This window comes from Erpetoichthys calabaricus, chromosome 11, assembly GCF_900747795.2.
Source record: "Erpetoichthys calabaricus chromosome 11, fErpCal1.3, whole genome shotgun sequence".
NCBI classification, from domain to species: Eukaryota; Metazoa; Chordata; class Cladistia; order Polypteriformes; family Polypteridae; genus Erpetoichthys; species Erpetoichthys calabaricus.
The window spans coordinates 144,654,360-144,678,698 of NC_041404.2; the positions used below are offsets into that span (position 1 = coordinate 144,654,360).

The window sequence follows — 24,339 nt, forward strand, 5'->3', positions numbered from 1 at the left end:
TACTTTGTAGAGCCGCCTTTTACTTTAATGACTGCCATCACTCGGTTTGCATTTGTCTCTGCCAGCTTTACACTCCTTGGCTCACGGTATTTCAGGTGTCTCTCCCAGCATTAAGGTCCATGCCAGTTTACACTTGAAAAGGGGACTCTGGGACGTCCCACTGGATTATTGTTCATTTACATGTCTGTCCTTATACTGCTCTTTTAACTTTTTAATTATTTTAACCCCCCCCCATTACTACAGGAGCAGCAGAACCAGACCAACTTCGCCAACATCTGCACGGGTCTGGAAGTCCTGAGCTTCCTGTTGACAGTCCTCCCCTCTACCGCCATTCTGGCTCACTTCAAACCTCTGCAGAGGGGGATTGCAGCCTGCATGTCTTGTGGGAACACCAAAGTTTTACGGGCGGTCCATACTTTGCTGTCTCGGCTCATGAGTATCTTCCCCACAGAACCCAGTAAGTCTTTAAGATAGATAGATAGATACTTTATTAATCCCAAGGATTAATACAGTCTGACCTTGTCCGTGAGATGTTGGGACAGCTGGGAGGACATTTTTGTTTTTTTTGTGGTGACCCACTTCTAATTGATTCCTTTACTTGTAGGTACCTCCAATGTGGCATCCAAGTATGAGGAGCTCGAGTGCTTGTATGCTGCTGTGGGGAAGGTGATTTATGAGGGACTGACCAATTATGAGAAGGCCACCAATGCCAACCCATCCCAGCTGTTTGGTAAGAGCTCACCCGTTACATAAGAACCAAAGAAATGTGACAGTCTACAGGGCAGCATTCTGGCCATCAAGCTTATTTGTTTAGGTAATAGCTGAGCTGTCCCAAATCATGTCAGGGACTGAACCCAAGTCATTAGCTTACGCCACTGGCACCCGCAGCAAACATCTTGCATCATTTTCTAATTGCAGAGGTGCAGTCGTCGTCCTCCCCAAAGTCTTTTTCTGTGTAAAGCAGTTTCGACCGTTTCCAGCATTTCTCTGCTTATTTCAATGCTTGGTGTGAATCTCCCCGAGAGATTACAAGGCCATGTTCTTCAGACAGCAAACTCTCCTTAGCAGTTTGATGCTCTCATCAGTGCCGACACGTTCGGTTTCTCAAAGGGAATTGTCCATTTGTCAGGTGTCAGGATGCGCTACGCTGCTGCTGGGCCCATTATCTAAATCTTTAGAAAGCCAGAGTGGCAAACCACTCTTAAAATTACATGAAGCTGTAAATCCCTTTGGGTAATGGGCAGCCAGAGACGAGATCTTAACATGCTTTGTGTCCTCGCAGGCACCCTGATGATCCTCAAATCTGCGTGCAGCAACAACCCGAGTTACATCGACAGGCTCATCTCGGTGTTTATGCGCTCCTTACAGAAGATGGTACGGGACCACCTGAACACGCAGACCACACCCGGAGCGGCTGAAGCCAGCACAGGTAAAGTTGTCAAATTTGAGGATTACTTGTGTTCATTCTGTTCTATGTATTGTACTCCCCCCCCCCCCCTTTTTTTTTTTTTTGGACACCCACTGCACGCCCCAACCTACCTGGAAAGGGGTCTCTATTTGAACTGCCTTTCTCAAGGTTTTTTCCATTATTTTTTTCCCCTTTTTTTGGGGAGTTTATCCTTATCTTCTTAAGAGAGTCAAGGCTTGGGGGGGCTGTCAAAAGAACCGTTGCGGTTCTTATTGTGTGATTTTGGGCAATACAAAAATAAATTGAATTGTATTGTAAATGCACCGCAGAGGTTTCTTGGGGGGGTCGTGGTAGGTAGTGCTGCGTAAAAGTCACTTAAGGGGCACTGCGAGCTTGCAGGCGAGAGAGCAAACAGATGGGCAAACTCTTGCACAGCAGTAATCAAGCGCCAGCGAGGTTACAGAGTTTCTGTGCACTCGTGTTAGTGGTTTTATCTTTGCTTATAATCATAGCCATGTATTTCAGGGGCTGTAGAAGGTTTTTCAAGTCGTCCAGTGTTGTTCTCCTGCCCTTGGATAGCTGGGATTGCATCCGCAAAAGTGGTTGTCACGCCCTCCTTCCAGGCCTGTCGGCTCTGGCCGCCGCTTTTGTCATGGGCTCTGTTTACTCTCTCTGCTTTTTTGGCTCAAACTCTGCCTTTTTGCGTTTTGTTTTCGGGAAGGGTGAGGAACCACACTTGGATGTCCGAGTAAAGCATTTCGCAATGGGAATTAGCTGCAATCAGATTCGCTTTTGGTATTTCCTGGCTCTGCGTTCAGAGAGTGGGCTTTTTGTAGCACGTTGCCATTTTATTTTTAATGAAGGAAGAAATTGTTTTTCATTATGAGTTTTTTTTTTTTTTTTTCCTTGACCGATGTTGCTGGTCCATTTTATTGTGGTCACAAAATTGGCAACATATTACATGTTGATTAGCACATTGTGAAAGCCCGGGCGAGTACGGCCGCCCTAACCCCGATACAGACGGGCAGGAGACGGGTTTTGCACTCGGCACACAGTAAACCAGCACCAAGACACAACACATCCACCGCCACTCCTCCTCAAGCTTTGTCCTTTTCTTCTCAACTTTGGCCCATGAGTGGTGGGGACTGGCCCCTTTTGCCCAACCAGCCTCTTCCGGCCACACTTCCATCACACCCGGGCCCTGCAAATGTCTAGGCACCCCCTGGCCCGAACAGGGTTGAGCTTCTATGCTCTGTCACAGATGGGCCGGGACACCACTTCGCTGGCAGGATCGGGGGAGCAAACCTGGTCAGGGCTTCATGGAAGATGGAGTTCTCTACATCCCTATTGGGACCCGGAGGTGCTGCCAGGGGGCGTTGCAGCTGTTCCTGAGCCCGTGTGGGCACTTCTTCCGCCACACCTGGAAGTGCTGCCGGAAATGGGGCAACAAGCACCTGAAGCACTTCTGGGTGCCTTATGTATGGGGCCAGCGGACAGTACTTGGTGAGCCAGAGTCGGGAGGAGGGAGACAAAGCTTGCAGAGGAAGAGTGGAGGAGAATGAAAAGAGAAGGAGAAGAAAAAAGGTTTTGTGCATTGTGTCTTAACTCTTTCAGGGCTGAATATTTTTTCCAAAAAACAGTTTCTGAAAAGCAATGGTTTCACACAGAAATCAACATAAAACGTCTGTTGCTGCATGCTGTGGCTTCCAGTTTCACAAGAATGGGCGGCAGGCTTGCTGCCAGGCTGTCTTCATGAGGTTGGGGCGGCTGCAGCAGCGGTCACGGACACAGTGCATTGTGATCTGGTTTCTACCTGTTATCATTGTTAAGTGGCAGTCCTCCTGGCGAACACTGCCATAGGCGTGTCAGCACCACGATTAGCTGGGGACAAGTCAGCTGAAGCTGGAACCTCGCATTCATTTTCGATCACTTGTATCAAAATCGGAGTCCAGCAAGTCATAGTCCAGTTCAGAGATAATAGGCAAAACTTCGTCCATGGAGTATTTTGCTTTACGCATTCGCTTTGATATCTCGCCATTATGTCAGTGCCATTTTTGCTCTTGTTTGCACCTCACTACTCACACGAGTACAGGAAATCTCGATCAAACCAATGAAGCAGACTTTCCTTCTAACAACGAGAGTCCAACTAAAACATAACGGTTGGTACTTGTCACACTTTACAGTTGATTACCATCGTCAACTCCTTTTGACAAAAGTCGACATCAGCCCTGAAAGAGTTAAGTGCTTTGAACTGTGTTGTGCCTGTGGGAAACGAGGAAGGCGTTTCCCACGAGGTGAAGAAAAGTAAAATCCGTGTGCTTTTATAAGTGTGCCTCTCGTGTCTGTCTGTGTCGGGGTGGGTAGCTGGGACAACCCCTAGTGATGACCTGTGGCTTCGCTGCAAGCCAAGGGGGCTGCCCTCTGTCAGTCTGGGGAGAAACATTCTTAAAAATTCACTCTCCCCCGGTCCTTTCATGTTCCGGCCGGCCACCACATCCTATATAACATGGCCTCTGTTGAGCTTGTTTCTAGGGACTGATGGGGGAAAAGTGTTAAATGCAGCAAAAGTACTAAATGAAGGAAACTGTCCCTAATTTGTCCCATTATAGGACTTGTAAATTAGTATACTGGAGCTCGGCTCTGCCCCTGGAGTTCAGAGTCTTGTTTTATGTCCTTTTTGTTATCTTGTTCAGCCATTTATTGATGCTGCCCGTGGAGGGAGATGAACGTGGAAGATGGGAGTCGTTCAGTCGCAGATGAGTACATGGATTCAAGCTTTGCAAAGCAGAAGAGCATCTTGCCTTTCAGACAGCTTATTTTTATATTTTCTTACCTTCCTCCCTCCCTCCCTCCATTCCCATTACTTATTAAACAGCATAATATCTGAGCATTTCATCTTGCAGAAAATCAACCCTCTGTTTCTTTTTCTGTGTACGTGTCCTAATAGACGCGCTCCTAATGTTAGGAAATTACCCTAGGTCAATGTACTTCACTCTGTCTTATGACAGGCGCCCGTATAAATAACCACCTACTATAGCAAAACAGCTTTGTTCGGCTTTTAACCCTTCGTAGCTTTCACGTGCCATTACTTTTGTTAATTATCCGCTGCGTTTTCTTTGCCCCTGAATACCATGAGGACTGATTGAGGTCATTGATGTTAGGTAGAATGCCTAGAGGGGGCTGGGTGGTCTCGTGGCCTTTGAACCCCTGCAGATGTTTTTTTATTTTTTTTTCTTCTGTCCTCCCTGGCCTTCGGACCTTACTTTTACTCTATGTTAATTAATATTGCCTAATTTTATTTTTATGTATTGTCTTTTTTGTCTTTCTTCATCCTGTAAAGCACTTTGAGCGACATCATTGTATGACAATGTGCTCTAGAAATGAATGTTGTTGTTGTTTTTGTGTTATGTTCCATGTGTTTTTGGGTGAAGGCTGCCCTATAAATCTGGTGGTTGGGGGTGGTCCCCCACAGTTCCTGGAGGTTCATTGTGAATGCGCTCCGGAGTTGGTGAGCGTTTTCGCCGTGCTGAGTGTGTTTTTGATTTTATTGGATTTTTTTGACCCTCTGCTTTGTTCTTTTGACCTCACTTTGGATTCTCTGTCAGAACTTTTGGAATTGCCTTTATAGAAGGTATTGTATGCCTTTTGTGCAATTTGGAAAATAAATAAATAAAAGTTTAATGTAAGAAAGGTTTTCAAAGCATTTAACCAGACCCCCCCCAATTGGAAGTGTTTTTGGACATTGGGACATTTAACTAGGGGCACGCTGGTGGTTTCAACTCCCAGTTCACGACGGCCCCACTGTCGATTGCTGTAAGGTTGGTCCCTTTTCAGTGGCTGCCTAGTGCCCTTTAGTTAGGTGAGGGATTAAAAATAAATAAGTTGGCTCGTGTTTCTATCATCCTTTTAGTACAAAGGCATTAAACGAAGACAACCATCAAGAGGCTTGCAGCCAATACTGGAGCTAAGACTTCAAATGACTCCTTGAAGAGCCACATGAAAACAAACCTCTTTCAGACTCCTTGGGGAGAAGAGGAAGCAGTGGCCATGTTTCTGCAGCGCCCATAAAAAGTGTTCACCCCCTTGGATGTTTTCACATTTGACATTGAGACACAGTGGATTTAATTTGACTTTTTGAAACGGAACAACAGAAAGAGACTCTTTAATGTCAGATCTCTGAAGCGTGGCCTAAATTTATTACAAACACAAAACACAAGATGGCTGATAAGCTCATAAGAGTTCACCCCTTCAAGTCCATATTTAGCAGATAGCAGCCATAATAATAATAATATTAATAATTCTTCACATTTATATAGCACTTTTCTCACCACTCAAAGCACTCTCCACACAGGGAGGACCCAGGAATCGAACCCACAATCTCCTTACTGCAAAGCAGCAGCACTACCACTGCACCACCTGTGAGGGTTAGGTTAGGGTTACAGAGAATGTGTGTCCATAAGGACTGGTGTACAGTCTGTGTGCTCAGGTCTCTCTTCATCAGCTTTGCATATCTCATCACTGCTATTTCTGCTCTTTTATAAACTGCTCAATCTCTGTCAGGTCTCATGGAGATTGTAAGTGAACAGCCTGTTTCAAGTCCAGCCACCAATTCTCCATTGGATTGAGATCTGGACTCTGACTCAGCCACTCCAGGACACTGAACTTGTTGTATTTGAAGCCATTTTTATGTGTTTTTGGCTTTGCCCTTGGGCTCGTTGTCATGCTCTAAAACAAATATTCTCCCAAGACACCGGTTTCTTGCAGACTCCAGGGTTTCCCTGCATTCCTTTTACCTTCACAGGTCTTCTATGGCCTGCTGCAGAGAAGCATCCCCACAGCCTAATGCTGCCACCATCATGCTTCATGGTGGAGGATGATGTTTTTGTGATAATGTGCAGCATAACGTGGGGTTCGTCTGATGGCCAAAGAGCTCCACTTTGGTCTCACTGCCATAAACCTTCATCCAGCTGACTTCAGAGACCCCCGTGTGATTTCTGAGCAATCGGACATCTCCAGATATGATGTCCCAGCTCCTCTGCACAAACACAAACAAACAAGTGAGGTTGAATACCACTTTTGTATTTGAGTAGAATTAATCAGTGACTTGCAGATGTTTGCTACAAATCTGTTTGAAGAGTCCAAACTGGTAGACCAAGGTTAAATAAGATAAAAGAGTGACCGTGAGCTCAAATGTGCCTCGTGCGGAGCTACAGGTCTTACCTGTGCAATGCTAGCAAACAGCTGGGGTCCATGAAGTGCGTAATCCAGCTAACACAGAGAAGGACGCTTATCAAGTATAAACCATCTTGGTGTTTAGTATCTCTGGGAGAAAGGGGTGACGATGGAAATTAGTCATTAGTGAAATCTCTAGTCTATTGAGTCGGCCAATTAAAAGCACCTGACAATTCAAGCCTTGTCGAATGATTTTGGTGCCCGGCAGCCAGTGTGCTGTCAAGCATTGAAATAATGGTAATGAGAAATCCCTACCGCTGTCTGTTCAAGAAATAGAATGCTGCGGCCTTGCCATACTTGGAGTTCCCCAGGGAAGCCGAATAGAAACGACCTTTATAAACTGACAGGGACATCCAATCAAACTCTCCTAACCCCCCCACCCCGCTCCCTTTTATAATAGACTTAATGGTTGGTGAGCTTCACCACCTTGATGTGCGTGGAAAATGGTTAATGTGCTATTGTGATAATGCTACCTGGAGCTCACACAATCTTACCGGCTGTTGTATCATTTGACTAGCGGTCGGCTGCCTTGGGTTGCCTCCATCTTTGTCAGTCCTCCTCCTCTCCACACACACACACACACACACACACGCACACAGACACCTGCTACATGAGCCGCTCTCTTGCTTTTGACTTTTCCCAGACTCTGCCATTTCCCCCTTATTTCTCTTAACCAAATGCTCAATGTTGCTGCTCTACTGTTCCATCTCCCACCCTTCTTCTAATGTACATTTTTTTCAGTCTCTCGGTGAGATACCCAAAGCCCACCTCTACATTTTCATTTAGATTTTTTGACTTGTTGCCCATGTCTGTGCCCCACACTGACCTTATTATTGTTAAATAGTTCTTTACTTTTATTTTGCTTGGCATTCCACCTTCTTTTCCCATGTTGCCCTTTATCCCCTTGAGTTATAGCTAGCTGTAGCACCCATCACTCCCTCCCTCAAGTAAACTCAGATTGTACACACAAAAACAACAGAAAACACAAAACTCAATAAAGCTGTTTTAAGCTAATTTTTACATGTTTATTGGTACTACGTAGTGTTACAAATAAATGCTTACTTTTGATGCTATTCGTAGCTTGTTACAATTTCATTCAAAACCTTTGCATTCTTGAATCTTTCAGAATATCTTTGGTATATCTGCTCCATTGTGAATGATTTCTTATTAATTCAGTTTTTGGTTCCCAAGTTGTACAAGTGTTGTTATTTTTTGTTATTCCTTCCATGCTGACAAGCCTGTCTTTCAGAGTTTCTGCTTTTCAGTTGTTTGTGTTCTTGTGTTTTTGAAAAAAATTCTGTCTACTCAAACCGAGAAATGGGGTATAACTAAAGAAGGTGCTTCAGTCAGCCAATCACATTTATTACTACCTCAAATACATCCAATTAGAATCGGCAATCGAATGATTAGAACATCCTTAGAGGGGGTCTCGTCTGATCCTGCCCTCTCATTTAAACCTCAGACATTTCCTTCGATTTGCTTGTTGTTGTTGAAGTGTGTGATCTCGCCATGCCGAGATCGAATAAGCTCTCTGAGGCCTTCACAAAGAAGGTTATACATGTCTGAGTCAGGGAAGAGATTTCAAAAGATCACCAAACAATTGGGAATCGACCATTCCACTGTCTGGAAGATCCATCTATAAGTAGAGAAAATTTCAAACAACTGCTGACTTGTTAGCAAGTTTCGCCTGATAGCAGAAGTCTCCAAAAAGCCCAGAATTTCATTATGGGACCTCCAGTTAACTCTTAATCACCGTTGATGTTAAGGTGCAGGAGTCTGCCATTAGAAAGAGGTTGCACAAGTTAGATCTACATGGACGACGTGCCAGTGGAAACCAGTAGGAACATTAGGGCAAGAGTAATGTTTCCCCATGAACACCATTACATCTGCAACAAAGTGATCTGGACGGACCAAACACAGTTTAAGGTACCGTATATATACTCACGTTTCAGTTCTCCACTGGTTTCCACAGCTGCCATTTTGACATTTTGTTTGTCCTTTTTTTTTTTTTTTCTCCCCCATGTATGTGTGGGTTTCCACTCACAGTGCAAAGGCATGCAAGGTTAGTTAGCTGGACTGGCGAGACTAAATTGAACCTTGTATGCGAGTCAAATTTCCCTCTTGGGACAAACAAAGTTTGGTTTGTCTGTCTAAATATCACTCTATCTGAATCTTAATATGTCACCTACTGGGCGATGGAGGTCGTCATCATCATCTTCTTACCCAATAGTGTTTCCCTTAGAGTTATATCTCGCTCGTCCATTGCACTCTTATTTCCTGCCATCTCCTTCTTCAAAACCTAGTCTCCTGTGTGTCCTTCTCTACCACTCCCTTCCATCTTGTTTTTAGTCTTCAATTCTTTCTTTCCCTTCACAGTTCCATCTCTGATACTCTCCTTTGCATTCCTCTGTTTGCCATACATGTCCTATACATTGCCGTCACATGCATTACCATTATTATTCCACCGGAACTGTGCGTAAGGCAAGAAGAACATGTACTGGTATGCCGATCCTTGGCAGGGCTCCATCACTCAACCAAGCAGAAAAGAGTTTGTTGCATGAATAATAATTCCACTGTCATGAGAATTGTACATTGTACAAAAATGTTTTTGTATTAATACAGGTTTGCATGGCCGCATAAAGTGATAGCTTTCAAGGGGGTGGCACTAATGAAGAGAAGGAATCACATTGCATGACAGTTGCAGTCAAAATATAGAATTGAACAAATTTTGCAAACAACTTAACTCTTTCAGGGCTGATGTTGACTTTTGTCGAAATTCACGGGGAGAGGGCAGTAATCGGGTGTTAACTGTGACCAAAATCTCCCTTACATTTTAGTTTGACTCTCTTTACAAGAAGGAAAGTTAAGTAGCTTTGCTGATTTAACCTCGATTTCCTGTGCGTGCATCAGTAGCGAAGAGCAAACAACCTCTAAAATGGCATCGACATCTGAGACTAAAGCGAATGTACAAATTAAAATACTCCATGGAAGTTTTACATATTTATCACTGAACCAGACTCTGACTTGTTGGACTTGCAATTTGATGCAAATTTTCTGGAGATGGAGATCAAAAATGAAAGTGAGGCATCGGCTGATCAGTCCCCAGCTGATCGTGGTGCTGAACATATCTGTGTAGTTGATATGCCTACAGCAGCGTTGGCCTAGGAGGACCACCACTTATGATGACAAGAAGTACAAACCATATTGCGTCTCGCTGCGACTGCCACTACCGCCCACCTGCTGTGTGAAGACAGCCAGGCCGACGGCTTACCATGCGTTCTTGCTGGCCATTAAGGGCAGTCCTGCACAGCCACTGCTGCCTGAAACGCCAAACATGCACCAACAGCAGCCACGGCACATAGCAACAGATTTTTCATGTCGATTTATGTGTGAAACCATTGCTTTGTGTGCTTTTCAGAAAACTGAGTTTTTTGGAAAAAAATATTCAGCCCTCAAAGAGTTAATACAGGTTGGCATGGCCCCATAAAGTGATAGTTTTCAAGGGGGTGGCACTAATGAAGAGAAGGAATCCCATTGCATGACAGTTGCTGTCAAAATACAGTGGTGTGAAAAACCATTTGCCCCCTTCCTGATTTCTTATTCTTTTGCATGTTTGTCACACAAAATGTTTCTGATCATCAAACACATTTAACCATTAGTCAAATATAACACAAGTAAACACAAAATGCAGTTTGTAAATGGTGGTTTTTATTATTTAGGGAGAAAAAAAAATCCAAACCTACATGGCCCTGTGTGAAAAAGTAATTGCCCCCTGAACCTAATAACTGGTTGGGCCACCCTTAGCAGCAATAACTGCAATCAAGCGTTTGCGATAACTTGCAATGAGTCTTTTACAGCGCTCTGGAGGAATTTTGGCCCACTCATCTTTGCAAAATTGTTGTAATTCAGCTTTATTTGAGGGTTTTCTAGCATGAACCGCCTTTTTAAGGTCATGCCATAGCATCTCAATTGGATTCAGGTCAGGACTTTGACTAGGCCACTCCAAAGTCTTCATTTTGTTTTTCTTCAGCCATTCAGAGGTGGATTTGCTGGTGTGTTTTGGGTCATTGTCCTGTTGCAGCACCCAAGATCGCTTCAGCTTGAGTTGACGAACAGATGGCCAGACATTCTCCTTCAGGATTTTTTGGTAGACAGTAGAATTCATGGTTCCATCTATCACAGCAAGCCTTCCAGGTCCTGAAGCAGCAAAACAACCCCAGACCATCACACTACCACCACCATATTTTACTGTTGGTATGATGTTCTTTTTCTGAAATGCTGTGTTCCTTTTACGCCAGATGTAACGGGACATTTGCCTTCCAAAAAGTTCAACTTTTGTCTCATCAGTCCACAAGGTATTTTCCCAAAAGTCTTGGCAATCATTGAGATGTTTCTTAGCAAAATTGAGACGAGCCCTAATGTTCTTTTTGCTTAACAGTGGTTTGCATCTTGGAAATCTGCCATGCAGGCCGTTTTTGCCCAGTCTCTTTCTTATGGTGGAGTCGTGAACACTGACCTTAATTGAGGCAAGTGAGGCCTGCAGTTCTTTAGACGTTGTCCTGGGGTCTTTTGTGACCTCTCGGATGAGTCGTCTCTGCGCTCTTGGGGTAATTTTGGTCGGCCGGCCACTCCTGGGAAGGTTCACCACTGTTCCATGTTTTTGCCATTTGTGGGTAATGGCTCTCACTGTGGTTCGCTGGAGTCCCAAAGCTTTAGAAATGGCTTTATAACCTTTACCAGACTGATAGATCTCAATTACTTCTGTTCTCATTTATTCCTGAATTTCTTTGGATCTTGGCATGATGTCTAGCTTTTGAGGTGCTTTTGGTCTACTTCTCTGTGTCAGGCAGCTCCTATTTAAGTGATTTCTTGATTGAAACAGGTGTGGCAGTAATCAGGCCCTGGGGGTGGCTACGGAAATTGAACTCAGGTGTGATACACCACAGTTAGGTTATTTTTTTAACAAGGGGGCAATTACTTTTTCACACAGGGCCATGTAGGTTTGGATTTTTTTTCTCCCTAAATAATAAAAACCATCATTTAAAAACTGCATTTTGTGTTTACTTGTGTTATATTTGACTAATGGTTAAATGTGTTTGATGATCAGAAACATTTTGTGTGACAAACATGCAAAAGAATAAGAAATCAGGAAGGGGGCAAATAGTTTTTCACACCACTGTATAGAACCTTTTTATTGAACAAATTTTGCAAACAACTTAAACTATAATTTCGACAACATATTTTCAACCATCCAAAGAGGCATTTAGACTTAGCAAAATATCAAGAGGTGCTTGTCAAAAGTGTTATTGCACTGAACATGTCTTAGAAAAGGAATAAAGAGTAAATATTTTTGTAAACCAACTACACTTTCTGTTAATGTTAACAATCTCTGTCCACTGACACGTTAGCTATCTGGATTGTAATGGCGTTGGTTATCTCGATCCACCACTTGCTGTTTTTGTTGTAGGCAGTCCTGCAGTGTCCTCTCGCTTTTTCAGTTTTACCTGAGGACGTGGAGGGTGCCAATCTCAGTTCCATAGATTCTTGGTACTCCAAAGCATGTTTGTGGCTAAGGTGGTGCAGCAAATTGCTCGCGTTACCACTTCCGGCGACAACTTTAGCTCGACAACATTTGCAGTAAATAGTTGTTTGGTCCACATCCGACCTTTTAAAACCAATATCTCCAGACAACAGACTCAGCTCCTTTTTTCGGCAAAAGTTCTTCTGTGTCATCACGTTCAACTTTATCGTCTGCTTCAGCTTCGGAATGTTCTCTGTCAATTTTCACCACTCAATACCTCCACTAACACATGTACTCCGTTGAATGAGTGTTTAGCGGTGTAGCAGTGAAAAAGGTCCCCCCTTAAACAGTTTACCACTGCGCCACGTTCCAAACATCATTTAGGCTATTTAAACCGGTATTGCAGTACAAGAAAAATCCATATCATAACAAAAATAAAAAATGGTTTTCGGTATGAACCGGTATACCTCCCAGCACTACAGTTAGGTCCATAAATATTTGGACAGAGACAACTTGTTTCTAATTTTGGTTCTGTACATTACCACAATGAATTTTAAATGAAACAACTCCGATGCAGTTGAAGTGGTAGTTGCCTCACATTTTTATGCAATCGTTTTGTTCACCCCACTGAATTAAAGCTGAAAGTCTGCACTTCAACTGCATCTGATTTGTTTCATTTAAAATTCATTGTGGTAATGTACAGAACCAAAATTAGAAAAATGTTGTCTCTGTCCAAATATTTATGGACGTAACTGTATTTCACACCCTCCTGTACCTTTATTGTAAGAGCATCCCTTATCTACAATCAGAAGAAAATATGAACCTGGTTTTAAATGAAAAGTCATTGAAGTGCCTAAAGAAATTGGTAACTGCGCTGCTGCAACAAAATTCGATGTGTCTGAGAAACTGATGAGAGATTGGAGGAGGCAAGAAGATGTAAAAAAAAAAAAAAATCGAAGTGTATTTTTGAACGGGCGTTTAAGTCGGGGTCTGATTTTTATGACCGATTTTTTCGGGTTTCAAGGCCCGACTTATACGCAAGTATATACGGTAACTAGGTTGACAACCCTCTTTTTTTTGTCCTCATTTTTGTGTTCACAGTGACAAGTGAGCTTGTCATGCTCAGCCTGGATCTGGTGAAAACGAGACTTTCGGTGATGAGCCCCGACATGAGAAAGAACTTTATTCAAGTCATCCTCACTTCACTCATTGAAAAATCACCTGACCCTAAGATCCTTCGGGCCGTCGTCAAGATCGTGGAGGAGTGGGTGAAAAATAACTCTCCCATGGCAGCCAATCAGGTATGTGCCGTACGGGTCTTAGTGGTGCGCTGCTGGCTTTATGAGGGGTTGCTGCTTCAGAGGATTGACGTGAAGCTTGTGATTTGTCTGGTGATGTAATGAAGATAAATAAAATGAGACTAAATGTGGCCTTTGCAAAAGTTTGGGCACCTTTATATTTAGACGTTAGTCTCGTTAAGAATTATTAGGAACTGTGAGCTGAGTGGCCTTATAATTCTTTGACCCTTCAAGCACTGGACAGCACTTTGCAATTGACTGAGGATCTGAAAATTAACCCAACTGATGCCTACAGAGTAGAGGAAGGCTTTAAAACGATATCAAGTGTGGGGTCTGTAAGGTCCCCCCCACCACAAAACCTTCACCTTGTGTTTCCTGAGGTGCTTCCTAGCAGATTTCAAAGTATGTTTTGGATCGTTGTCTTGTTGTTGAAGCCATCCTTCTTGTCCTCTTCGGTTTCCTCATTGACTGTCTGACGTTCTCCTCGAAGATTTGTTGACATTTAGTGGAATCCATTCTTCCACGTATTCACACCACCCCATGCTTAAACGTCTCTGTGGGTAGATTTTAAACACACTGTGCATGCAGGACAGCCCAAGCGTATCCCACTGGTGGAAACGAACGGCAAAGAAGAATGGAGAATGTGTCCAAGGCAAGAATCCAGAGTCTCGTAGCTGGCTACAAAAAGCGGAGATTTTTGCCAAAGGTGACGCTACTCAGCTCTTGATGTTACTTTGGAAGCATTAAGTGGATCGGACTGGCAAGCATTGCTGGGCTTAATGTCCAGATTGTTCTAATGTGCTGAATTGGCAGGGCGCCAAACTTCTGCTTTACTTTTTAAAATGTTTTTTACTTTTTAGTTCATCGAATTAATCATAATTATGTATTAACGTTTCCGTAAAAAAAAAAAAAAAAAAGGCCATTGTTTGAATAAGGTTTCTGTCGAGTTTATATTTATTAATGTCAACCAAATAAGTAACTTTGGCCGCCAGGGGGTGTCCAAACTTTTGCACGGAGGTGTACATCCCTGTCACTCCTCACCACGCAGGATGCCTCACTCTGTTCTTTCATATCCATGACTGAAGCCACAGTCGTGTAGTTAAATTCGTTATTAATGACACCTCTTGGGCTCTGACAGGCATTGTTGACCCTCAGCTGCCGACCTTGAACTGAATCCAACGTGTAGGGCAGGGTCCTGAATTGGGTCAACCTTCTTACAGTGCAATAGGTGATCACAGAGAATCCATCATGTCCCCTTCTGTACGCAGATGCCGAATCTAAGGGAGAAGTCCATTCTTCTGGTGAAAATGATGAGCTGCATTGAGAAGCGCTTTCCCGAAGACCTTGAATTAAATGCCCAGTACTTAGACCTCGTTAACTACGTCTACAGGTAATTACAGCAATTAATCAAGAAGCACATTATATTGCTTCATCCCAGCACTTGTGCCATTTGTCTTTCACTTATGAGGAGATAGCAGGAGCTTCATCTGGTAATAAGTCACAGGGGCCGGGACGGGAGGGGGAGGTGCTGCTGCTCTTGGAAGCAGTGGACGGGCTCAGGTGAATGGAGTATACGGGCCCACCGTATTGGTAGATCTCTGACCCTCACCCCTTAACCCCCTCCGCAAAGAATAGCCAGACTATTACAAGCGTCCGAGAGATAGGGAGAGTAGCTCAGAAACTGTTTGGTGGTTGTTTCATGAAATTGGTGTTTATTATCGAGAGAGTTTTGGTGAAAGAGAACGTTAAGTCCAGCAGGGAGCAATTAGCTCCAGTAACGGAGCCGGTTCACATTGTTCCGCATACGGTGTCGCCTCAACAGCAGCAAGAGACACCAGTCCCGACAGAAATGAGAGTTTCATTCTTTGGCTTTGTGTTAAAGAGTCATTCAGCGTTGATTCCATGTTGGGCTCTGCTGGGGGATCCCAATTGAATGTTGTTGTAACAATTGTGACGCTTTTGCTCATTCTCTGCATTCCGGCCAGTTATCTCCTCGGGGAGGGATGTAATTAAACTTCCCAGAGTGGAGATGGTCAGCATTTGTGAATTGGGTGTGGTAATTGCCCAAGATCTGAAAAGTAACGTCACGTTTTGTGCAAAGCTGCTGATACGGGCAGTGTGTATATACAGTTAGGTCCATAAATATTTGGACAGAGACCACTTTTTTCTAATTTTGGTTCTGTACATGATCACAATGAATTTTAAATGAAACAACTGAGATGCAGTTGAAGTGCAGACTTTCAGCTTTAATTCAGTGGGGTGAACAAAACGATTGCATAAAATGTGAGGCAACTAAAGCATTTTTTTGAACACAATCCCTTCATTTCAGGGGCTCAAAAGTAATTGGACAAATGAAATAACTGGAAATAAAATGTTCATTTCTAATACTTGGTTGAAAACCCTTTGCTGGCAATGACAGCCTGAAGTCTTGAACTCCTGGACATCACCAGATGTTGGGTTTCCTCCTTTTTAATGCTCTGCCAGGCCTTTACTGCAGCGGCTTTCAGTTGCTGTTTGTTTGTGGGCCTTTCTGTCTGAAGTTTAGTCTTCAACAAGTGAAATGCCTGCTCAGTTGGGTTAAGATCAGGTGACTGACTTGGCCATTCAAGAATTTTCCACTTCTTTGCTTTAATAAACTGCTGGGTTGCTTTGGCTGTATGTTTTGGCTCATTGTCCATCTGTATCATGAAACAATTTGACTGCTGTATTTAGCTGGATTTGAGCAGACAGTATGTCTCTGAACACCTCAGAATTCATTCAGCTGCTTCTGTCCTGTGTCACATCATCGATAAACACTAGTGTCCCAGTGCCACTGGCAGCCATGCACGCCCAAGCCATCACACTGCCTCCCTCCACCGTGTTTTACAGATGATGTGCTATGCTTTGGATAATGAGTTGTTCCACGCCTTCTCCATACTTTTTTCTTGCCATCATTCTGGTAGAGGTTGATCTTGGTTTCATCTGTCCAAAGAATGTTTTTCCAGAACTGTGCTGGCTTTTTTAGATGTTCTTTAGCAAAGTCCAATCTAGCCTTTATATTCTTGAGGCTTATGAGTGGCTTGCACCTTGCAGTGCACCCTCTGTATTTCATGCAGTCTTCTCTTTATGGTAGACTTGGATATCGATACGCCTACCCCTGGAGAGTGTTGTTCACTTGGTTGGCTGTTGTGAAGGAGTTTCTCTTGACCATGGAAATGATTCAGCGATCATCCACCACTGTTGTCTTCCGTGGACGTCCAGGTCTTTTTGCGTTGCTGAGTTCACCAGTGCTTGCTTTCTTTCTCAGGATGTACTAAACTGTAGATTTTGCCACTCGTAATATTGTAGCAATTTCTCGGATGGGTTTTTTCTGTTTTCACAGCTTAAGGATGGCTTCTGTCACCTGCATGGAGAGCTCCTTTGACCGCATGTTGTCTGTTCACAGCAAAATCTTCCACATGCAAGCGCCACACCTCAAATCAACTCCAGGCCTTTTATCTGCTTAATTGATAAGGACATAACGACGGACTTGAACACACCTGCCCATGAAATAGCCTTTGAGTCAATTGTCCAATTACTTTTGAGCCCCTGAAATGAAGGGATTGTGTTCAAAAAATGCTTTAGTTGCCTCACATTTTTATGCAATCATTTTGTTCACCCCACTGAATTAAAGCTGAAAGTCTGCACTTCAACTGTATCAGAGTTGTTTCATTTAAAATTCATTGTGGTAATATACAGAACCAAAATTAGAAAAAAGTTGTCTCTATCCAAATATTTATGGACCTAACTGTATATGTGATCTGCAGCCCAGCGTGATGAAACATGTCATGGGATGGGGCAGAGACGGGCTTGGGTGGGGTAGAATGACCGAGTATTACCACACAAGAAAGGTATGACGTTAGATGTGCATTTATTTATTTAATTTTCTAATGCCATTCTTTATTTGATACTGTTTATTTATTAATTCCTTACTGTCCCTTAGTGTCCCAGAATGCACCAGTAGTTCTCGTCATCTGCTGCATGGCATCTTTCATGACCCTAAAGTCACAGCAGCTCCTTGAAATAAAAGCAAGTGAGTGACATGATGTTCACCTTCACGTCCACAAAAGTACAAAATAAAGGCAACGTAATTTATGTAGAAACGTACGAAAGCTGACTTGGCGCCACTTTATGCCACATTCATATGGACGGATGGACAGAGACAGACTGGTGCAATGAGAGCAGAGTTGATTCATGCAGACGGACAGGGAAGGAAGGAAGGAAAGGAGGGAGACAGACAGACATTTGTGAACTGGGAGCCGAGGTGTTTCATGAGGACAGACGGACCAGCAGATTTTTCACATTATACGCACATGCCCCACACAAATGAACTGCCACAGATGTGATGTTTTGCTGCAGGTAGGCATGGCACAGAGCTGCAGAACGGGGAACCCATAGTGACAATTGGATTTGTCAGTTACACCCCTTTGTTTCAAGGACACATGTATGCCAGTGTTTTTGAGCCTCTCTGAAATAAACAATTTTAAGTGCACTCTCTGAAGCACTCCCAAATGATTAAAAATAACCTGTCAGTGCTTGAATTATAGCCATTTATAGTAGCCAACTCTACACTATGATGAAAAGCCAAATGCCAGGTCCACCGAGTTCATGCCATTGCGTCTTGCTCTCAAGTTGTTTGCATCTGAGGGCTTCTAATTGCAGCTCTCTACTAATGGTATAGTAAGGCCGCGTGGGCTGTTGAGATCGGTGGTCCGGACTGGCGCGAGTAAATGTCGTTGGGCAGGAAGTGCAAGGTTTGGCAGACATGCCTTTCTCCTGTCCTTGTCAAGAATGTGCCGGAAACGCATGTGTATCTGCTTTTGGTTTTTAAATAGCGCGCTTGTGTTTTGGGTCCTTTGTTTATTGCCATTTTCCGCTGTTTACAACTGTAGCATATTCATACAGAGGCAAACCTAATAATATGTTTAAATCTGTACCCAAAAAAAATAATCTTTCAGTCTTGCCTGAAGAAGGGGCCTGAGTTGCCTTGAAAGCTTGCATATTGTCATCTTTTTAGTTAGACAATAAAAGGTGTCATTTTGCTTAACTTCAATTTTTAAATACATGGAAAGAAATACATATAAGAATATTGTGAAGTGGGGGGGTTTGGGGGGGGTCTATCTTTAATGCAGAATGTGAGTTGGCTTCACGTGATGCTAAAACAATAAAACTGCTTCTTGTGTGGAGCCCCCAAATGGATCATAAAACATTAACAGTGGAAATGTGTGTCCTGTTAAGAGAATAAACTCTGAGTGGTGTCTTTTTAAAGGAGAAGTTCAGTACAGTGAACCCTCGTTTATAACGGTTAATCCGTTCCAGACTCTACCGCGATAAATGAATTTTCGCGAAGTAGGATTCTTTATTTATAAATCGAATATTTTCACAGAGTATAGAAAACCTGTTTACGACCTTCTAAATACGTTTTTTAACATTATTAGAGCCCTCTAGACATGAAATAACACTCTTTAGTCACCATTACACTCGTATTACCCAATATACTTAGACAAAATAAGACATATTAGACGTTACAAATATCATATTATTATTATTGTACTGTCCTTTTAATTACACACACACACACACACACAGTTCTTACACACAACCACTAACCTATGAAGGCACGAGCTCAGTAGGAGAGTCTTCAGGTGGTGCAGTATCTTCAGCAGGTGCGTCGTTGTCTTCTTCCGCTGAAGGAGTACTAGGAGTAGGCAGTGGGTGTCTGGGTGCGCGGCTGAAGAACATCTTTTTAGGCAGTTGCTGGCGCTGTCTTTTCATATGCATGAGGAGGCTTTTGTAGGGTATTGCCATCTTTGATCATATCCAAGAGTTTCACCTTCTCCTGGATGGTAAGCATCTTCCTCTGGCGCTTAGTTTCATTGTCAGAAGGCTTAGAAAAAGCAGCACGTTTAGGAGCCATCGTGGGGCTTAGATAAAAGTTCTCAGAAAGCGCATGTGTGGTGCCGTAAGCATGTATGAGAAAAAATCGTGATAGAGTAAAGCCGTGAAAGTCGAAGCGTAATATAGCGAGGGATCACTGTAGTTACAAGTTGAAGGTATTTCGCAATCATGGCATACGTTAATTTGCCATGGGAAATCGCGTTCTAAAGTGAAGTATTTTTTAAAAAAAAATGAATTTCCACTGTTCTTGTACTTTAAAATGGTGATAGTGAAAGGCTTAAAACATACCAACTTCATCCACTATGAATCGTCAAAGGTGTCGATTTCAGAAGACCTGTCTTTCCTTATTCTGAGGTACATTTACATTGACTTTGCTTAGCAGACGCTTTTATCTAAAGCCACACATTCTGCTTTGTGTATTACATTTTTAACCCTGAGGTAACAATACATACATGTCCTGTTTGCTTGTCCGTTCACGGTGAGTGCTGTGGGTCCAGCTTTCATTATAAATAAGGAAGAAATAGCATGAAACTGCGTGCGTGTCTCAGGCTGTTTAGCTTGACATTGCCTTTGCACTCCTTTAAAGTCGGTCATATCATTTGTATAAAGCAGGGGTGTCGAACTCTGGGCCTGGTGGGCCGCAGTTGCTGCTGGTTTCCTTCTAACCCTTTTCCTAATCAGTGGCCAGTTTTCACTGCTAATTAACTTCTTTTCCCTTAATTTTAATAGCCCTGTTTTTAAGGATTCAGTCCTCTGAATTGATTCACTTCTTCATTAAATGGCAGCCAAACAGAAATGAGACGTGAAATGAGCCAACAGATGACCGGCTAAACTGGGGCTTCAAACTCCTGCCAATTTCACTCCAACCAGTTCCTTAATGAGAAGCCGATTCTTGCTGTTAATTAAACCCGTTATTTAATTCCACGGCTTGTTGCTGCTCTCATTCTGCCACAGAAGACATTTACAAAACTGTTGATTTTCTTTTTTCTTTTCTAAGAACACCGTCAAGATGTTTTGATGACCTGAGAGATCAGCCTTACTGAGACCCTCACCTTTCTTTATGTTCAGATAATGTGGTTAGCCAATGATGTGGCAGCTTGTTTTGTGTCTCATTATTGTTTGGCTCCTCATTAAGGAAAACGAAAGAACTAAATGGTTTGAGTCAAGTTAATTAGCAGCAAAAACTGCTCCCTAATGAAGAAGATGGTTAGAATGAAAACCTGCAGCCACTGCGGCCCTCCAGGACTGGAGTTCGACACCCCTGGTATAAAACAACTGTTTTTTTTTGGTCACAATCCTGGCAAAATGATCTCACCCAAGTGCTTTAGTTCCTCTCAAAATAAACAACGATAAATACAACCATTCACGGAAATGAGCTGCAGAGAACCAGGACCTCTGAGGCTAAGAGTTTTCTGTGGAAGGGGACTGGCAATGAGCTGTAGAGCACAGCTGGACATCATTTAAATGGAGAAATCCCATAAAAAAATGTGTGTGTTTTACAATATTTGTGCGACCTGAAGATGTGATTTTGTATCTGAGAACATTCTTTGCTCAAATTTGTACGTTTTTAAGGCTTTTGTTTCCAATGTTTGTGCCCCGTAGGCACCATTTTAAACTGCAAGTACAAAGAAAGTATTTATTTTAATTTATTAAAATACCTCATTTAAGAACAAAACCTCCCATTGCTAACTAATATTGTATTAATATAATAATGTATCCTGTAGCACAGAGTTCCTTCCTTTCTTCCCCAGCTCCATACACCTAAAGCAGGAGGTGGCCTGACAGACAGGGTGGGGTGTGTTGTTAAGTTCCACTGCTTTATTTTCAATCTCCTGCCCTCCCACTTGCAGGGACGAGACTCTTTCTGGCAGTGACATCACCTCCAAGCTGGAGCCAGCCTTTCTGTCTGGTCTGCGCTGCCCACAGCCTCTGATCCGTGCCAAGTTCTTTGAGGTGTTTGATGGCTCAATCAAGCGGCGTGTCTACGAGAGACTGCTGTACATCACTTGCTCTCAAAACTGGGAGGCCATGGGCAACCACTTCTGGATCAAGCAGTGCGTCGAGGTACGTGGGTAGATTCATGCTGGTCATTTTGTGTGTCCAGATATTGGGGCAGCTACGGCTTCTGTTCTCCCAGAAATCGTCTTAGGGCTCTGAAGGACGTTCCTCTTTGAACATCCAATAGTCTAATTAGTAATAATAAGGCATGTTGTTTATATGACATCTTCGCCATGCTCAAAGTTCTTCACAGATATTCAAGAATAGCACATAAATAACATTGGACACAAACTCGTATCCAACACTAAACAAAAATGAATAAACACATCCATCCATTTTCCAACCCGCTGAATCCAAACACAGGGTCACGGGAGTCTGCTGGAGCCAATGCCAACCAACACAGGGCGCAAGGCAGGAACCAGTCCCGGGCACGGCGCCAACCCCCACTGCAGGACACACACCAGGGCCAATTTAGAATCGCTAATACACCTAACCTACATGTCTTTGGACTGTGGGAGGAAACCCATGCAGACACGGGGAGAACATGCAAACTCCACGCAGGGAGGACCCGGGAAGCGTACCCAGGTCTCCTAACTGCGAGGCAGCAGCGCTATATTTGTCCGCCCGATGACTAAATACAACACTTCTGAATTTAAACATGGAACAATAAATAGGAAAATATTAAAAATGCTAGACAAGAACCATGAAATGAAACACTGTTTGAGCTTACATATTTGAAATTAAATTTAGATGTTAAAAATCACCCTTAAGAGCAATCATCTGGGTAAGAGAACTTTGAGTTAGTTTAGACAGAGCATTTAAAAAAAGGTGATGATTTTAAACCTACAAAATGACAAAAGTGTGTGGGGGGGGGGGGGGGGGGGGGGGTTGTATATGGGCTGAAAAATACACAAAAAACCACATCAGGTCCTCGGTAGTATACCCTTCTGGCAGCCCTACCCCAAACTCAAGGGGCAGGCTTTTAGGCCTGCACAGGCCCAGAATGGCTCACTGGCTTTACAAGTGCAAAAATAACTTGTTAAACAAATGTCAGTGGGGAGGAAACCATAAAACCAGAGGTGTAAAGGAGAAAGCCAATGAGTAATCTTTAGAAATAAAGTATTTATTCCCAAAAATCATACAAGAAAAGGAAACAAAAAAGGATCTGTCTAAAAAGGTAACCCAAAGCCCAAATACAATAACCAAATACCAGAATTCAATAAATAGTACAAAAACAGAAAATCAAATACAATACTTACGTAAAGATTCTTACACTCGACAATCGTGTAAGGGGTTTATTTCCTCCATCTATATATGAAGGCCAGAGGGTGGTCTCTCAATATGGCACCATGTTGAAAACTCTATTTTAAGGGGACAGGCCACAGAACAAATAAACATAATGGTAAAAACACGAATAACATACAACAAATACCTAACAAATCCATACAAAAATAACATTTAATAATAAAATGTACAGTATATGAGCTTAAGACTCGAACCTGTCCATTAGTCCCCTGAGCCAAGGCCCTTAGCCTGCAATTGCTTCGTCCTGGGTAAGACATTAACCTGCAAGCAGGCCCTCCAACCTGCCAGGATAACTCGGTTGGGGTTGGTGGCAGGATTGGCACTTCAGCCACCATGAAAAATCTCACACTGTTCCAGTGTGGTGCTGAGGTGTCACCCGTTGCACGACTGTACTCGGGTCACAATCCGGGTGGTTTGTCGTGTGGTGGGTGTGGAAACAAATCCGCACATCCTCCCAACCTGTTTCATTTTGTTGCGGTCAGTTGCAGACTGGTCTAACGGAGGCTGTGGGGATATGAAATTACTTGACATGTGGTCACAGGTGTTGGCCACAACTTCCCTCAACTCACTAAATTGATGTAAATGAAGTCTGTGATTAAAAATTGCTGGATAAGTCGTATAGTGTAATGGGGACTTAAGCATAACCCGGATGGAGTCGCCTCACTTAGAGACACAAACTCTTCCATTTTTGTTTACTGCGTTTCAGTAAAATTCCTAATGGCATGTCCAGCCGACAAGGAACACGTTGCAACTCAGAGGCGCCAAGATAAACAAGAAAAATTGAAATAGAGAACTTCATTTTGGTGCCACCACGTGTCCTCCTTGCTGTTATACCTGATACTGCTGATAAAGACTAACTTAGCATCTTCTCAGAGACTAACAGGGCGTGTGACTTGACCTCATTCTTGACACACTTTTCCATCATTTCAGTGACAAGAAAACAGAGTCTTTTTGACTTAAATTGTAAGGTTGCTCCTGTCAGTGTGGTGACCACACCTGAGATCTTCTAGTCCTTGGACACCTGACTTCACCTGAGGTGTAACCCAGGTTCTTTTCACTTCTGCCTGGGATTGTCATTAAATACAGTTTTTGTTTTTCTTATTTGTGTGTCATATTTCTCCAGCTGCTGCTTGCTGTGTGTGAACGTGGAACCACTATTGGAACAAGCTGCCAGGGGGCCATGCTTCCATCTATCACTAATGTCATCAACCTGGCCGACAGTCACGAGAGAGCTGCTTTTGCCATGGTAACGCATGTCAAGCAGGAGCCGCGGGAGCGCGAAAACAGTGAGACCAAGGAGGAGGTGAGGTGGACTTTGATTTTGGGCGGTTTGTTCATTTTTGGGGTTATGCACTTGCACGGCTTGTGGAGCCGCACTTGTTGATAATGAGGAGCCCTGTGGCAGGCGGGGAGGTTTATTGATCGCATTGTAACGTGTTGCTGTGAGATGCCTCAGGTATGGTGGACTGAACCTCCAAGGTAAGGTAGCGATGATAACTAATCTTGGCGCTAGAGAGTGGCGTAGCACGGTATGTGGATCAGCACATCGAGTAAGTACACGCGACAATGGGGGGCCCCCTTTTAGCCTTTTATTGTTAGTGACTGATGGAGGGGGGTGGGGGGACGTGTTAAATGAAGGAAACTCTTACAGTTTATTAGAT

The 24,339-nt window shown here is 43.3% G+C and overlaps 1 protein-coding gene across 4 annotated transcripts in view; it reads left to right on the forward strand.

Moving 5' to 3' along the window:
* Positions 1-24,339, forward strand: part of trrap (transformation/transcription domain-associated protein) — a 227,557-nt gene that overhangs the window by 148,467 nt on the left and 54,751 nt on the right. For all 4 annotated transcript variants that reach the window (XM_051933670.1, XM_051933671.1, XM_051933672.1 and 1 more), the window contains 7 exons: positions 244-457; positions 605-730; positions 1,283-1,429; positions 13,263-13,462; positions 14,728-14,849; positions 21,226-21,439; positions 23,802-23,981. In XM_051933670.1, the coding sequence (XP_051789630.1) occupies positions 244-457; positions 605-730; positions 1,283-1,429; positions 13,263-13,462; positions 14,728-14,849; positions 21,226-21,439; positions 23,802-23,981 (1,203 nt within the window). The remainder of the gene's footprint in view (positions 1-243; positions 458-604; positions 731-1,282; positions 1,430-13,262; positions 13,463-14,727; positions 14,850-21,225; positions 21,440-23,801; positions 23,982-24,339) is intronic.